The following is a 14189-nucleotide window of genomic DNA, read 5'->3' as shown; positions in this document are numbered from 1 at the left end:
GGAGGCAATGGCAATGGCGGTACTGCTTCTTTCTTCTCCAACTCCGAGCGACACCCTTTGCACAGTGGCAAAGGGTGCACCACTGAGGCTAGCTCCAGATCCCAGTTTTCAGCCATTCTTGATTTTTCGAATCAATTTTACAAGTGACACTGATCCATTCGAATCCACTGTTGTTTTATAGGAGAGGTACTGACACCCTGCTTCTTGGTTGGTTCCCCAGGCCGCAGCCCCGATTGGCTCGTTCCGGTGCCTGGCCAGCACCTCGGTTTTCCAAAGCGGACCGACCCCTGTGTTTCTTTTCCATAGGAAATGGATTTTACCATGGGAGAGAAAGCACAACCCCGGTTCGGCCAATCAGAGCCCGCCATGGCCCGAGCGCGGCTTCTGATTGGTCGATAACCCAGGCTTCGGATTGGTCCGATTTCGATCCGGTTTTTTTCTTCTTGGGTAGCCTTGGTATTTTTTTTTAGGAAGACGGTCGTCTGAATGCTAAAGGAAGGTGGACCTTCATAGGTAGACATGAACGTGGGAATGCCTACGTGATGTACGTGTGTGTCACTCCCATGCCAATCGGAATGTCATGTGTGCGCGTGTGTGTGTGTGTGTGTGTGTATGTGTGTGTTTGTGTGTATGTCTTCAAACAGACGATGCATAGAATAGCGTGTGGTCAGGCAAAACGTGGTGTCCTGTGTGTGTATTGAGTAGTGTCGTATTGAGATGAATAGAGAAAGATCGATACACCTGCGTGACGTTTGCACACGTCATGGACTTCGTGTCGCGATGTGAACGTCATGTACTTTGTTTGTTGCCATGCAAACGTCGTGCCCTGTGTGTGTTTTCAAATTGGGGGTGGGGTTGGCAAAGCAAAGGAGGAAAGTTGTCTTTTGGGTGAGATGGGTGGCCCTAAAAAGGGCCGTTTTGGGAAAGAAGAAAACTTTTCTGCTGCTGTCCAAGAAGAATCATCATGTCCAAGTTTATGACAAGACAAGGATCGTCGAAGGGGTACTTGCTGTCATCTGGGTATACCATCTGGGTATGTCATCAGGGTGCCTTACGTGACACCACTTGTGGGGTCCAAAAAAGAAAAGCTTGTAGGAAACAGGAAGCGGAAACAGACTGAACCATCCACAACAACAGCAGTAGACAAACGGGAACTTGAACGGGAACTGGAACGGGAACTTGAACGGGGAACTTGAACGGAATCTTGAACAGGAACACAGGACACGGGAAACGTCGCCCTCCTAGGCAGCCGGCTCTGCTACGTCATTCGTGTACCTCTGTTTCTCTTCGCAGAGATGGTGTAGTTGTAGTTGCTTCTGGTGTTTCACCAGCCCGGTTAGCTTGAGGTAATCGCAGTCTGGGGACCACTTGTGATGTGCCGCCCAAGGATTGTCGTGGGGTGCCCATTGTCTCAGCCGCACACCACATTGGAAACAGCACACACCATCGGCACCCTGAGTGTAGACAAAGCCCGCATGATCCATCTCTTCAGCAGTCTGATACATTTGCGTGGGCCACGTCTCAAACAAAGCGAGCCTTCTTTCAAAGCGTAGATAATAGTGCGATGGCGTTTGACTGAGCAGTGACACCGCCTCCTCGGCATGACTCTTACTCCAACATCCACGAGTATCTGTACTATCCATCCCCACATCTTCGCCACGCGTCGTCGTACCACTCTTCTTTGTTTCAGCCATTCTTGATTTTATCACATCAATTTTACAAGTGACACTGGCCCACTCGAATCCACTCTTGTTTTATGGGGGAAGAACCGGATCGAAATTGGCTGCTTCCTGGTTGGTCCAAAACGCAACGCACCGATTGGTTCGTTCCGGTGCCTGGCCTGCAAAACGGACCGGCCCCTGTGTTTCTTTTCCATAGGAAATGGATTTTACCATGGGAGAGAAAGCACAACTCGGGTCGGGTGCTGTCTTCTGATTGGTCGATGCTGTCTTCTGATTGGTCGACAATCCAGGCTTCGGATTGGTCCGATTTCGATCCTGTTTTGGGGAAGGGTTGTCCATCCATCAGACGTTCAGACCCTCTTAGAGTACAGGCGTTCATCAGACACACATCGCTATCATGACGAGCAACCAAAGTACGCCCTATCGTTTGGAGAGGAAAGATACCACCCGCTCCAGACGGTTAAGAACTGCTAATCATACCTATCGTTTGACTTTCAACCCAGACTACTTGGACACCGTACCACCGGAACGCGTCCCCATGGAACTGCCAGCTTTATTTGACAGGGTGATCGGTGACTTTTATGAACAGATGTCAGGTCAGAAGGGAGATCGTATTGGTCTAGGTATCGATCATCCCGCTTTGAACACTCCCATACGGATTCCCTTTCGACGTTATGAAGATCTCCATGGGGTAAATATTTTGCATGCCGTGGAAAAAGTCCAACAGTCCAACAAAGACCTGAACATCGATTCCACCATGGATGTGACTTTAGTACACGTCGCAGATCCCGACAGGCTAGGATCGGGCAGTGGTGCTCCCCGGCTGAAAAACGTGATTGGACTCGAAGCTTTTTTAACACGCAAAAAGTGCATCGTACGGATCAAGAACGAAGATCAATCCTGTTTGGCACGGGCCCTGGTGGTGGCACAACATTATGCCCACAAACCTCACCCTCTGACCCCAGCATGGACCGCCCAGCGAATGAGACTGACGAGAACGAATCGCGTTGACGTTCAAGGCATACGGGCACGGGCCTTGTTTCGACGCCTTGGCCTGCCTGAAGGTCCCTGTCGGGGGCTGGACGACCTCGCACGCGTGGGTCGGGCCTTGACCCTCCTGCATTATCAACTGAAAGTCTACAGTCAAGAGGTGGGTCAGAGACTGTTGTACAAGTGTGATGAGGCTCCACCCCACGCCAGGGTGCTGCATCTATACCATCATGATCAGCACTACGATGTCATCACTTCCATGTCCGCTTTTTATGGCTCTGTCCATTACTGCGAACGCTGCGACAAACGTTACGACCATCCCGAAAAACATCCCTGCACCAAGGAATACCGCTGTCACCGCTGCTTCTACTCTAGCTATTGCGGACCCCAGGAAGAGCATGGGATCCCTTGCTTGACATGTCAAGGTTGGTTCCCCAATCCAACGTGTTACACCCGACATCTCCAGTCACCGTCAGAGGGAAAACCCAGCGCCTGTCAATCGATTCACAGGTGCCCGAACTGTTTTCAGCTGGTCCGCGTCTTGGAGACCCTCATGGTTCACCACGAGTGCTTCGACGAAGAACATCCCTTCTTGGTGTGCCGAGAACCCATGACCCCAGACCATCGCTGTTACATGACGCCTCTCCGTGAAGAAAACGAGGAGGAGGAGGAGGAGGAGGAGGGGGAGGGGGAGGGGGGAGAGGAAGCGGAGAAGGAGGGGGAAGAGGAACAACATCACGTACAAGACGACGTCCAATACGTCTTCTACGATTTTGAATGCATGCAAGACACGAGGGAACACATTCCAAATTTGTGCGTGGTGCAACTAGGATGTGGACGATGCATCAGTGAAGTGAGCAAGAACTTGTGCGAACACTGTCCATGGAGAGAAGAAGGGTATGGTCCCAGCCGTGAGATCGTGTTTCGAGGGCCCACCACGCGACATGATGTGTGTGTGTGGTTGACCATGTTTTCTGAAATACCCAAGAAGAAGCCCAACCCAGAGGAAGAGGAGGGCAGCACACGCAAGGGGACAACAGCCAACCTGGGGAAAAAAAGAAAACGGGATGGCACCCCCTCAAGAAAGTACGCTTCCAAACGTCAACGGCATGCATCACCCCAGCAGGAGGCAGAGGAGGTGGAAGAGGTGGAAGAGGTGGAAGAGGTCATGGAAGTGGAGAAAACAAAGAAGCCAAAGAACAAGAACACCTCCTGCCATACAATCCCGAAGGAGGATCGCATTTATGTGATGGCCCACAATGCACGATCCTATGATTTACACTTAATCCTGAAGGGTCTGTCCCCCCTCCTGGTGACACTCCCCACCAAGATTCGACATGGCCAACAAATTTTGCAGATGACCCTGGGACGGCTGTGTTTCGAAGACAGCTTAAATTTCATCCCTTACCCCCTGAAAGCCTTTCCCAAGAGCTTTGGGTTGAAAGAAATGAAGAAAGGGTACTTTCCACACTTTTTCAATACGAGAGTCAATCAGACCTACAGAGGTCCCTATCCACCAGCCGTCACGTACGATCCCGATGGCATGTCTCCCGCGGAATGCACAGCCTTCCTCCAGTGGCATACCCAAAAAGTGCAAGAAGGAGCCTTGTTCGACTTACAAGAAGAACTTTTAGCTTACTGCCAGAGCGATGTGGACATTTTGAGACGGGGATGCGCCGACAGAACGCCATCCACTCGGTGGGCATGGATCCCTTTGTGGAAGTGATGACAGCTGCTGCGTTCACCATGAAATCCTTCCGAAAACACGACCTGAAACCCAATACCATCGCCATTCTTCCACCTCAAGGCTACCAACCCAAGAGAAACTATTCCCAGGCCTGTATGCACTGGCTCCACTATCTGATGGAAAGGGACCCCCATCTGCACCTCCAGCACGCCAGGAATGGCGGTGAAAAAGAGTTCACCTGTGGAGAGGGCCAACATCGGTACAGCGTGGATGGGTACGATCCAGCGACAGGCACCATCTACGAATTCCTGGGCTGTTTCTGGCATGGGTGCCAGGTCTGTCACAAGACCCGACGTGGAGAACCGCATCCCGTCCTGGGCACGTCGTTGGGAGCCCGTTACACCGACACCCACTACCGCTTGAGTCTCTTGAGTCAACACCCTGAGGTGAAACGGATCGTCACCCTGTGGGAGCACGAGTTTACGAAAATGCAACGGGAGGACTCCGCTCTACGTGCTTTCTTGCAGGGACCCCACTGTAGTCACGTCCCTGGACTGCTCAACCCTCGCGACGCCTTCTATGGAGGACGTACGAATGCCACGCGATTATGCTACGAAGCCCAAGAAGGTGAAACCATCAAGTACATCGATATTTGTTCCCTTTATCCCTACATTTGTAAGACCGGAGCGTTTCCCACAGGACACCCGACCCTTCTCCATCAACCCCCTGTGGACACGTTGTTTGAACTGAAAGGTCTGATCCAATGCCGTGTCCTACCCCCGAAACGACTCTACCATCCGCTACTGCCTTACAGATCGGGTGGCAAACTGCTCTGTCCTTTGTGCCGTACGTGTGCCGATACCCGGTCAGACTCCCCCTGCGAGCACACGGACGAAGAGAGGTCATGGGTGGGGACGTACGCCACCGTAGAACTCCAGGAAGCCGTGAAGAAGTATGACTACCGGGTGCTTCAGATCTACGACGTTTGGCATTTTGACACCTTTGCACAGCATGACCCCGACACCCAGCAAGTGGGACTCTTTGACACTTACATCTATCGACATTTCAAGGAGAAGCTCGAAGCCAGCGGATACCCCGAAGGATGTACGGATCACGACGCTTACATCCAGGAGATCTACGACAAAGAAGGCATTCGGTTGGACAAGGACCGCATCGAAAAAAATCCAGGACGTCGCACGATTGCCAAGATGCAACTGAATTCGCTCTGGGGCAAGTTTGGGCAACGGGTAGACTACAGTCAGAACGTCTATATGAACGATCCTGTACAGTACTTTGCCTTGTGGAGGGATGAACGCAATACCATCGAGGATGTGACCGTTGTCAACGAACACATGGTGGAAGTGACCTATATACCCAGCAGAAAGAATTCCAAACCCCTCATTCTCATTTCAATGTCGCCATCGCTGCTTGGGTCACCGCCCAAGCACGTCTCAAGCTGTGCGAGACCCTTGCCCTGGTGGACCGCAGGGTCTTGTACTTTGACACGGACAGCGTCATTTACATTCATCGACCCCATGACGCGAATCCAGAGCTGGGTCATTCGTTGGGTGAGTTTACGGATGAACTGGACGGAAACACCATCAAGACGTTTGTGTCAGGAGGCCCCAAAAACTATGGCTATGAGTTAATGAACCCCAGACCCGATGGAACGCGCACGACCTGCAAAGTGCGAGGGTTCACTTTGAATTACCGAAACCAACGCCATCTCAACTTTGACACCATGAAAGGACTGATACTGGGACAACGGTCTGGGAAAGAGGAGGAGGAGAAAATCAGTTTGGATTACCCTCATCAGATCATTCGAAAAGGACCTCAGCACGAAAACGCACTCGTGACCCGCCCCACCCAAAAAGACTATCGTACCAGGCCTACCTGTAGACACGCTCCCCTTTGGGTACAGAGACGACTTTCTATAATTTTCGAAACTGAATCGACATGGACCCCTACAGAAAAAAATGGATCGAAATCTGACCAATCCGAAGCCTGGGTTGTCGACCAATCAGAGGCCGTGCTCGAGCCATGGTGAGCTCTGATTGGTCGAACCGAGGTTGTGCTTTCTCTCTCACGCTACAAGCCTAACCCTATGGAAAAGAAACACAAGGGTCGGTCCAGTTTGGAAAAATGGAGACTCAGACCAGACACCGGAACGGGCCAATCAGAAAGCAGGACCTCCGTGGCTTTTAATACCACCGATGCTCTCCGGTCATCACTTTTCACTGAATGGACCAAGCAACAACATCGCCCCTCTGATTGATGTTCCTCACGTTGTGTTGGTTGTTGGCGTTTTATCTGGAAGAAACACGTGTTTGGAGAGAGTACCATCAAGTGTTGACACACCTCTGTGAAGACTTGGAAAGAAACAACAACAACAACAACGAACAGAACATCCGGACAACATCATGTCGAAACGGTTGAATGACAAGACACGAAGTGACATGAGTGGCCAAGGAAGCAGTGGAGATGGGAACGGTGACATGACTGCTGAACTGTGGGGTGAAGTGTACGACTTGCTGTGTTTAAAGATGAAGACCGACGACGCGTACGCCAAGTTACGTGCGAAGGGCGACAACCTGATGTGCGAACAGATACGTTCAAAGATGAGGAAGCTGACTGAACCCGAGAAAGGCACATCGAAGAAGACAATAAAGAAGATCCAGAAGAAAAAGACAAGCAAACCCACAGCTGTTGTGGTCCCCACAGCAGCAGCAACACCCACCACCACCACCACCACAGCGCCAATCCCCACCACCACAGCAGCAACAGCAACAACGGCTGCAGCGACAACAGACATCGAAACGATGGGGACATCCTTTTTGAAACCTGCAACGCCTGCAAAAAGACGATCACGGAAGAAATTATCTCTGAAGATCTCTCCTCAAGAACAGCTGTAAGTACCCTGCTCTTCTTTGTCTCAGTCATTTTTGATGTGATTCATATTCATGACCTATTCCTATAATGAATGGACTCTGTCCTATGATTGACAGGACCCCTGATGTCAGTTCAGCCCAGTCCGTACTAGAACAGTGGTGGGAACAAACCCCTCGGGAGCCCACCTATTCACCGAATGCCCCTGTGACGATGGCGACGGGTGACCGTGATGATCATGAAGCGCTCAAGCTGGCCACTCTCCCTTCCATGGATCTGGACACGCTCCCCCTGCTTGAGGCTTCTTGGTCACCAGCATCCCCGGAAGATGTTCATGTCTACTCCTCAGGTACGCCCATGGTTTGCAACGATGATGATGATGTTGATGACAACGTTGACCTGGATCCTTATGGAGAAGCTCAACTCACTCCCCTACGACGCGAATGTCGTATTTGCCGACACAACAACATGCTAAGATACATCAGTTGCAACAGCGGGCAAGTGATGTGTCATGTCTGTGGTCTGGAGCTCATAGACTGTACTTGTAGTATGTTGACCTATGACAGCATAATGACACATGATGACATGCCTATCACATCTGCTGAGGATCACATCTTATGGTGATCCTCCTCTTCACTCGAAGAACTTTACAACACGTAAGCTGCAACCGTGATCAAGTGAAGTGTCATGTCTGTTTCAGGGAGGCCATAGACTGTACGTGTTGAACGGATGGACCTCTCATATGTTTGAGGGAGGACCACCTCTTATGGGCTTGAAGATGGAAGAGGAAAACGTTGTCGAGTTATTGTTGTTGTTGTGGTTGTTGTAGGGACATGCAAAGCACTCCCTCCTCCATTGACTTTTCGTATTTCCTTTGTATCTGGTTGTGATTGTTTTTTTCATGATTAAACAGTGATTGATTGAACTGACTCTTTGTGTCTTGATTGATCTCAACTCCAATAGAGTGCCGAACCGAGGGTAGAGGTTGAGTTGAGATGTGGTTTACGTTGTCTGTCCGTCTGTCTGTCTGTCTGTCTGTCTGTCTGTCTGTCTGTCTGTGCATCTGTCATGTCAGTGCACACCCAAGTGTAAAATAAAAATAGATAAAAGAGAAAGGCCATGCTTGAAAGATCAGCTGCCTGGTGTCAGTCATTCCAGTACGCATCGATCCCCACACCCCTCCCCATGTACCATGTCATGTCATGGATCATGTCATGGATCATGCCGTGTGTCCGTCAACCCAAACACAGGATGACGTCACGTGATGAGGTGGAGGAGGTGGAGGAGGTGGAAGCTAAGGTCATGACCTTCCATTGAAGGGAGTAGGGTGGAGAGTTTCATAAAAGCAGGCAAACCCTCAGACCTTCTTTCAGTGAAGTCACCGTCATCATGGAGCCAAGACGTTCTATGAATGCCATGTCATCCTCCCGAGATGTCGTCACCGATTCCGAGTGGGTGTCTGAAAGGCGAGAGAACAAGAAGCGAGAAAACGTCCCCTCTTTAGGGACGACACATGGCGACTCAGTGACATTCTGGAGGGACCTTTTCCTTCTTACACCCTGTGTCATCCTTCTCATCCTCACTATGATTCATTTCAAGAACGTCTGAGGTCTTTTAAAACGTGGCCTAAACAGATGACCCAGACCCCGTATGACATGGCCATGGCTGGCTATTTCTATCCAGGACAAGGTGACTGTGTGACCTGTTATTGCTGCGGTGTGGCACTCCGCCAATGGGAAGCCACAGACCAACCCTGGAAAGAACATCTGAAGCACGCCAAAGTCCCCTGCGAATACTTGTGTGTGTTTTGTCCTGATGGAGAAGTGAACGAAAAATACAGACGTTTGGTGTCCCAAGAAGCACGGAAGCAGGTCACGTGACCGGAAACGGATGTGCCGCCATCTTGGTTCTATAATCCTGGGGCGGTTCCAGAATCCTGAGGGGGTTCGGCACTGATGTGCCTTACTACTATTGATTGTATGAATATAAATTACGAAACACCAAACTGTCCCATTGGATGTATCGTGATGTATTTTAGATGCATATATAGATATTCAACAATCACATTTCTAAGCCATTCATGCAAGTTTTACTTTATCTAAGAGTCCCTTGAGAACAATCCGCCATAGATAAGGCATGTCACAGCTCATAATTGTTACATTCCTCTCTCTCTCGTATAGAGCCATTTAATTCTGTCTTCATCCCCTTGAGTTGATGATAATTGTGGCGACTTGGAACATTTATACGTTAACAATTCCAAAACGGAACCTTGATTCTCACACAGTCACTGTAAACTGTAGAATCATATTAGCCCAACGTCCATGCTAAGCTTTCAAGACCACCCCCACACCCCAACCTTCAAGCTAATCCCCAACCCCTTCTCAAACAGATCCATGTGTTTGGTTTAAATATCTAAATACTAGTTTGAACGACTGGGGTATATTTCCACACAGTATACATGGATAATTGTCACTGCTGATGCTTGCTTGAATTATGAATGCAATTAAGTTTACACCATTTACATTAAGATTTGAGATCTAAGGTCAAGGGTCTAGGACGATTCGATTCAATACATGCAGGCCGGTTTCTGGGATAATTGCAGTTCTGCATTCAGGAACTCATAGTTGATTTTCGTTTTGATCGTTTTCACTTACTCATAACTTTGCATGGGATCCATAGTTATTTGTGTTAAATAATCTATATTGAGTGGGAGGTGGTTCCTCTCAGCAAAGAAATTCTTTCAGACAATGTGAACGTTGAACCGGTTTCACAACAGGAGTTGGCGTCACCCATTGTTTATACTGCGCGGTAGGGTAGATTTCTGTACTACCTCATAAGACCTTCAGCCTTTATGGCACGAAGGTGTGGCGCGCTAGGAATGCGCTTGTTGGGGGTAAAGGTCAAAGGGAGACAAAGGGAGGTCAAAGGGAGACAACTCAATCAACAGTTTCATGCACTCATCCCTGTGTTTTGTAGTGAGCGGAATATATACTGAGTGGAAATGATTGTGGTTTCATGGGCCGCGCACTGAAGATTTCAGTTTCATTCGGGTCCACCCGGCTTATTCCGTTACCAAGATGTTAGATCGAGACAACTACTTGGATCGGAGGAGCCGTACCGTTGACGGTCAAAGGAAAGTAACTATGAATCCTATTTATCATTTCCTAAACAGACTTAACTACCTTTGTGATAAGGGACATAGCACTTGATTTGTTGAACGTGGTCATCTCCCTTTGGTTGACGACAGGGTGTGACGTTTTAAGCGAGACACTGAGAGGAGTTCAAGCTCCTCACAGCGACAGTCCGTTCGCGGAGCTGTCTATACGAGAGTGTAACGAAGGTGTCACGCGCTGGGAAGGAGCTTGAGTTAAGAGGAGTTAAGACAAGGGAGTTAACTGTTGTATTTACACGATTACCTCCCTTTGATCATAACCGCGTAGTCATTTGCGATGTTTTCTTTTCTTTGCCAAATCCATTTTTAGAAGAAAAACAATGATATAAAGGAAGAAGAATATTCAAACGCAAGACTTGAGTTTTAATTCACCAATGAACCAGTTCAGTCATGCTATCGTAAGAGTAATGCAGTTTGTGTGAAAGGGAAGTTAGCAGAACACATGCTGAGTGGAGACTGGTGTGGTTTCGTGGTCCGCGAATTGACGATTTCCATTTCAGTCTGGTCCGACGGCGTGTTCCGTTACCTTCATACTACATTGATAGTGAATCGGAACCCCCGGTGAGTGAACAACTAGGAGTTCTTGACCCAGTATTCGTCTCTCGGGTTCAATCTATTTTTATACCCCCCCCCCCCCCCCCCCCCCCCAAAAAAAAAAACAGCCTACAGATTACGTTTTACAAACTGTTGTTGGAATGAGTGATGGTTAAATTGACATAATCAAATATAACAAAAGTCAATTCAGTTTTAAATTAGAATAAATACAAACTCCGTATTCTTTCTTTAACCCCTCAGTTTGCAAAGAATTGCATTGATACAAGCACGAAATCTTCATGTTCCCAATTCCTCATAAATAAAAAGCTTTATAGATTTAAAGATTTTGTTGAATAAGAGTTTTGTGTTTGTTGTTTTACGCTACAATCACTAATATTTCACCTATATGACGCGATATAACTGGAATATTGTTAAGAGCGGCGTTAAACCCAACTCACTCTTCTTTTTTTTTCAACTCACTCACTCACAAGCAATATCAGGCCTATCTGAATAAAAGTGTTGAATGGGTTTCAAATGAAGGCGTATTGGTAGCATAGCTTCTGTATTGGAACCAAATGCATTTATTATGCGAACGAAAAGAAACACTATCGGATTTGACAGCCGTCGTTAGCGGAATACGTGCACAGCCGCTATGGACAACTCGGTCAAATGTAGCGGAATAACTTCGGCTGTATCCGTCAAAAGCCGATCGTAGTTAATTGACAACACTTTTTCCAGAAAACAAAACAGCGTGCGAGAAATGGCAGTGATAAACAATAAGCGACAAGCAAAGTAATTTCTTTTGGTTTGTCTATGAAGGCTATAAAGCAACTAGTATTCATATGCATCTGAATTTGTTATCTAAAGTGGGAGACGTGTGACGTCATTTATCGCAAATAAATGGGCAGTAGTCAGAAATGGCTGACATCTCTCCTATCCGCCCACCAGATCCCAGCAATCTTGGCAACTGTGGTAGCCAAACACACACATCGGGATCTGCTGATGGTTTATGTTGATAAAATACATATAAATTAATATTAATGTTTAAGTGCCCATCAGCCACAGACGCATTCCTCACTGTTGATATTGAGTGACAGAATCTTGATTAGATCTGTTATATACAGTATATAAACAATTATTGGGCAAGTACGAGATCTAGCTCTAAGACTAAACAGTGTTTCAAATTATGGGTGAAGTCATTTATCTAGCTCTATGAGTGACCCCATTCGACTCCCGTCAAAATACATCGATAATGCATACAAAATACTTTTTTTTTGGTGAAAATGAATAATCTGTATCGAAGTGGAATTATAATCTATGTTCAATGCGCATTAACTCATTTAGAATTACATTCCCTGGAAACAAGCGTTGATTAAAACACTCCTCCGTATCTCTTCTCCGCTATTGTCAGCGATGTTTCGCGCGCTGTAGGGACAGAGAGTTCGGCGAAATGGGGAATTCAACGGATATGACCGAATGTGTTCGGTTGCCGGTGCTGTCGGTTCCATCAGCGACTGTGTGGTGATTGCAATGAGAACCGCTGTTACGACGATAGTCACGCAATTTATATTGCATTTGAACCTATTCCTTCGCACTTGGTAGCCTGAATGTACTATGGTGGGACAGACTACCCGGGACACACGGTAGTTGAATAAGAAGACAAGTTTATACAGTAGCATGATATTCTTCTTAAAATTGAATAATAATATTAGTTTCCAACAGTCATATTGCTAACTACATAGTATCACTTGACCCTCACGTGTAGCCCAGTCGTCTAAGGCGCCGCAATTCGCTGTGCAGATGTTGCGTCCCTTGGGCATGCCAGAAATCTATGCTTGTGGGTTCGAATCCCGGTTTGCTCTGATTATGTTTCTAGGTTTGTCAGCCCGTGCTCGTGGGTTTCACCGAAGAGGTAAACGTCTGAGACCTGCATCACTTCAGGCTTTCCTCCCACATTAAGTTGACACGCCGCGATATAACTGGAATACTGTTAAAAGCTGCGTTAAACCCAACTCACTCACTCTTGACCCTCCATGAATAATGTCCGTCTGTTTATCGCGGTCACATCCCCTCACTGGTTAACTCGCATGTCTTCTACCACTGAAGTGTGGTGAGGATTAGGTGGTAATGGAATTTAAAGTCGCGTTCAAGATTATTGCACTTATAAAGTGACGTGCGTGCACGTGTATGTGTGTGTATGTGTGGCTGCTTGTTTGTTTGTTGTTTAAAGCCGCACTCAGCAATATTCCAGCTATATGACGGCGGTCTGTAAATAATCGAGTCTTGACCAGGCAATCCAGTGATTGACATCATGAGCATCCATCCACGCAATTGGGATACGATGGCATGCATCAACCAAGTCAGCGAGCCTGACCACTCGATCCCGTTAGTCGCCTCTTACGACAAGCATCGTCGCCTTTTACGGCAAGCATGGGTTGCTGAAGACCTATTCTACCCTGGATGTTCACGGGTCGTGTCTGCTGGCACTAGTCCCGATTAATGCCGGTTTCATAGTATTAGCCCACTGAGATACCATGCCGCAGTTTAACACGGATAACCCACACAGACACAGTACACTGACTCTGAAACGACCACTCCTTGTTTTACCAGAGCACCAGGCAGGGTAACAACAAATATAATCTCTTCACGTGTTTTGGTATGACGCGGCCGGGGACTGAACCGTCGACCTCCACTCTCCGGTCAGACGCTCTATCCACTAAATCCTGACAGAGGCAGTCCGTCTAAAACTGTGGTATTGATACTATTTATTTATATTCCTGTATATGTACTATTTATACTCCAAGGCGGGAGGTGCTGGCGTGGACATTCTCATGTAGTCCATGCCAGTTTACATGCCCATGCCAGTTTACATGCCCTTGCCAGTCTCAAAATCACTTCACTCTTCCTTGGTCATTTATTCCCAAACAGATCGGGAAGTTTACTGTAAATGTTTAGAAAATAATCTCGTGGACGGACTGTAATTGATACTACTCAGTACACACTTTTAATGTCTACCAAATATTTCTGCTCATTGTTGCTTGAACTATTTCCACATTAACACTCGCAAAACGGTATAGATATTTAAAGTAGTCTAACAAACCAGTGCCACTGTTGTCAGTGTGGACATATTGAGATACACTGCTTGGTCAGTTTCTTGTAATCCGTTGTTCATCTGACAACTATTTCTGTGTAAGCATTACCCCTGATCGAAACGCTCCCATACGCCGAATGTCGAATG

The 14189-nt window shown here is 47.7% G+C and overlaps 3 protein-coding genes across 3 annotated transcripts; all 3 read left to right on the top strand.

The window, feature by feature from the left end:
• The first annotated feature begins 2079 nt into the window (after positions 1–2079).
• LOC139467566 (uncharacterized) lies at positions 2080–4398 on the top strand. Its single transcript, XM_071249104.1, has one exon. It carries the CDS (start codon positions 2080–2082, stop codon positions 4396–4398), a length of 2319 nt encoding a protein of 772 aa, XP_071105205.1.
• LOC139467565 (uncharacterized) lies at positions 4398–6634 on the top strand. Its single transcript, XM_071249103.1, has 3 exons — positions 4398–5087; positions 5334–5720; positions 6455–6634. Exons 1-3 carry the CDS (start codon positions 4398–4400, stop codon positions 6632–6634), a joined length of 1257 nt encoding a protein of 418 aa, XP_071105204.1.
• Positions 6635–6779: 145 nt separating this feature from the next.
• LOC139469173 (uncharacterized) lies at positions 6780–7869 on the top strand. The gene is made up of 2 exons (XM_071251309.1): positions 6780–7267; positions 7365–7869. The coding sequence occupies exons 1-2, from the start codon at positions 6780–6782 to the stop codon at positions 7867–7869; spliced, it is 993 nt and encodes a 330-aa protein (XP_071107410.1).
• The last annotated feature ends 6320 nt before the right edge of the window (positions 7870–14189 follow it).

The sequence above is a fragment of the Haliotis cracherodii genome, unplaced genomic scaffold (genome assembly GCF_022045235.1).
Source record: "Haliotis cracherodii isolate W230 unplaced genomic scaffold, xgHalCrac1.p SCAF_2, whole genome shotgun sequence".
NCBI lineage: Eukaryota > Metazoa > Mollusca > Gastropoda > Lepetellida > Haliotidae > Haliotis > Haliotis cracherodii.
The sequence above is the reverse complement of the archived record's forward strand: the minus strand, read 5'-3'. Positions and strand labels throughout refer to the sequence as shown.

What these genes read in the sequence shown, in the direction of transcription:
- LOC139467566 (XM_071249104.1), top strand. Translation starts at nt 2,080, where the DNA reads ATGACGAGCAACCAAAGTACGCCCTATCGTTTGGAGAGGAAAGATACC.
- LOC139467565 (XM_071249103.1), top strand. Translation starts at nt 4,398, where the DNA reads ATGACAGCTGCTGCGTTCACCATGAAATCCTTCCGAAAACACGACCTG. An exon ending in CCCTTCTCCATCAACCCCCT is followed by an intron (nt 5,088 to 5,333) that starts GTGGACACGTTG and finishes CGGGTGCTTCAG; the next exon opens with ATCTACGACGTTTGGCATTT. An exon ending in TCAACGAACACATGGTGGAA is followed by an intron (nt 5,721 to 6,454) that starts GTGACCTATATA and finishes TCACGCTACAAG; the next exon opens with CCTAACCCTATGGAAAAGAA.
- LOC139469173 (XM_071251309.1), top strand. Translation starts at nt 6,780, where the DNA reads ATGTCGAAACGGTTGAATGACAAGACACGAAGTGACATGAGTGGCCAA. An exon ending in ATCTCTCCTCAAGAACAGCT is followed by an intron (nt 7,268 to 7,364) that starts GTAAGTACCCTG and finishes TATGATTGACAG; the next exon opens with GACCCCTGATGTCAGTTCAG.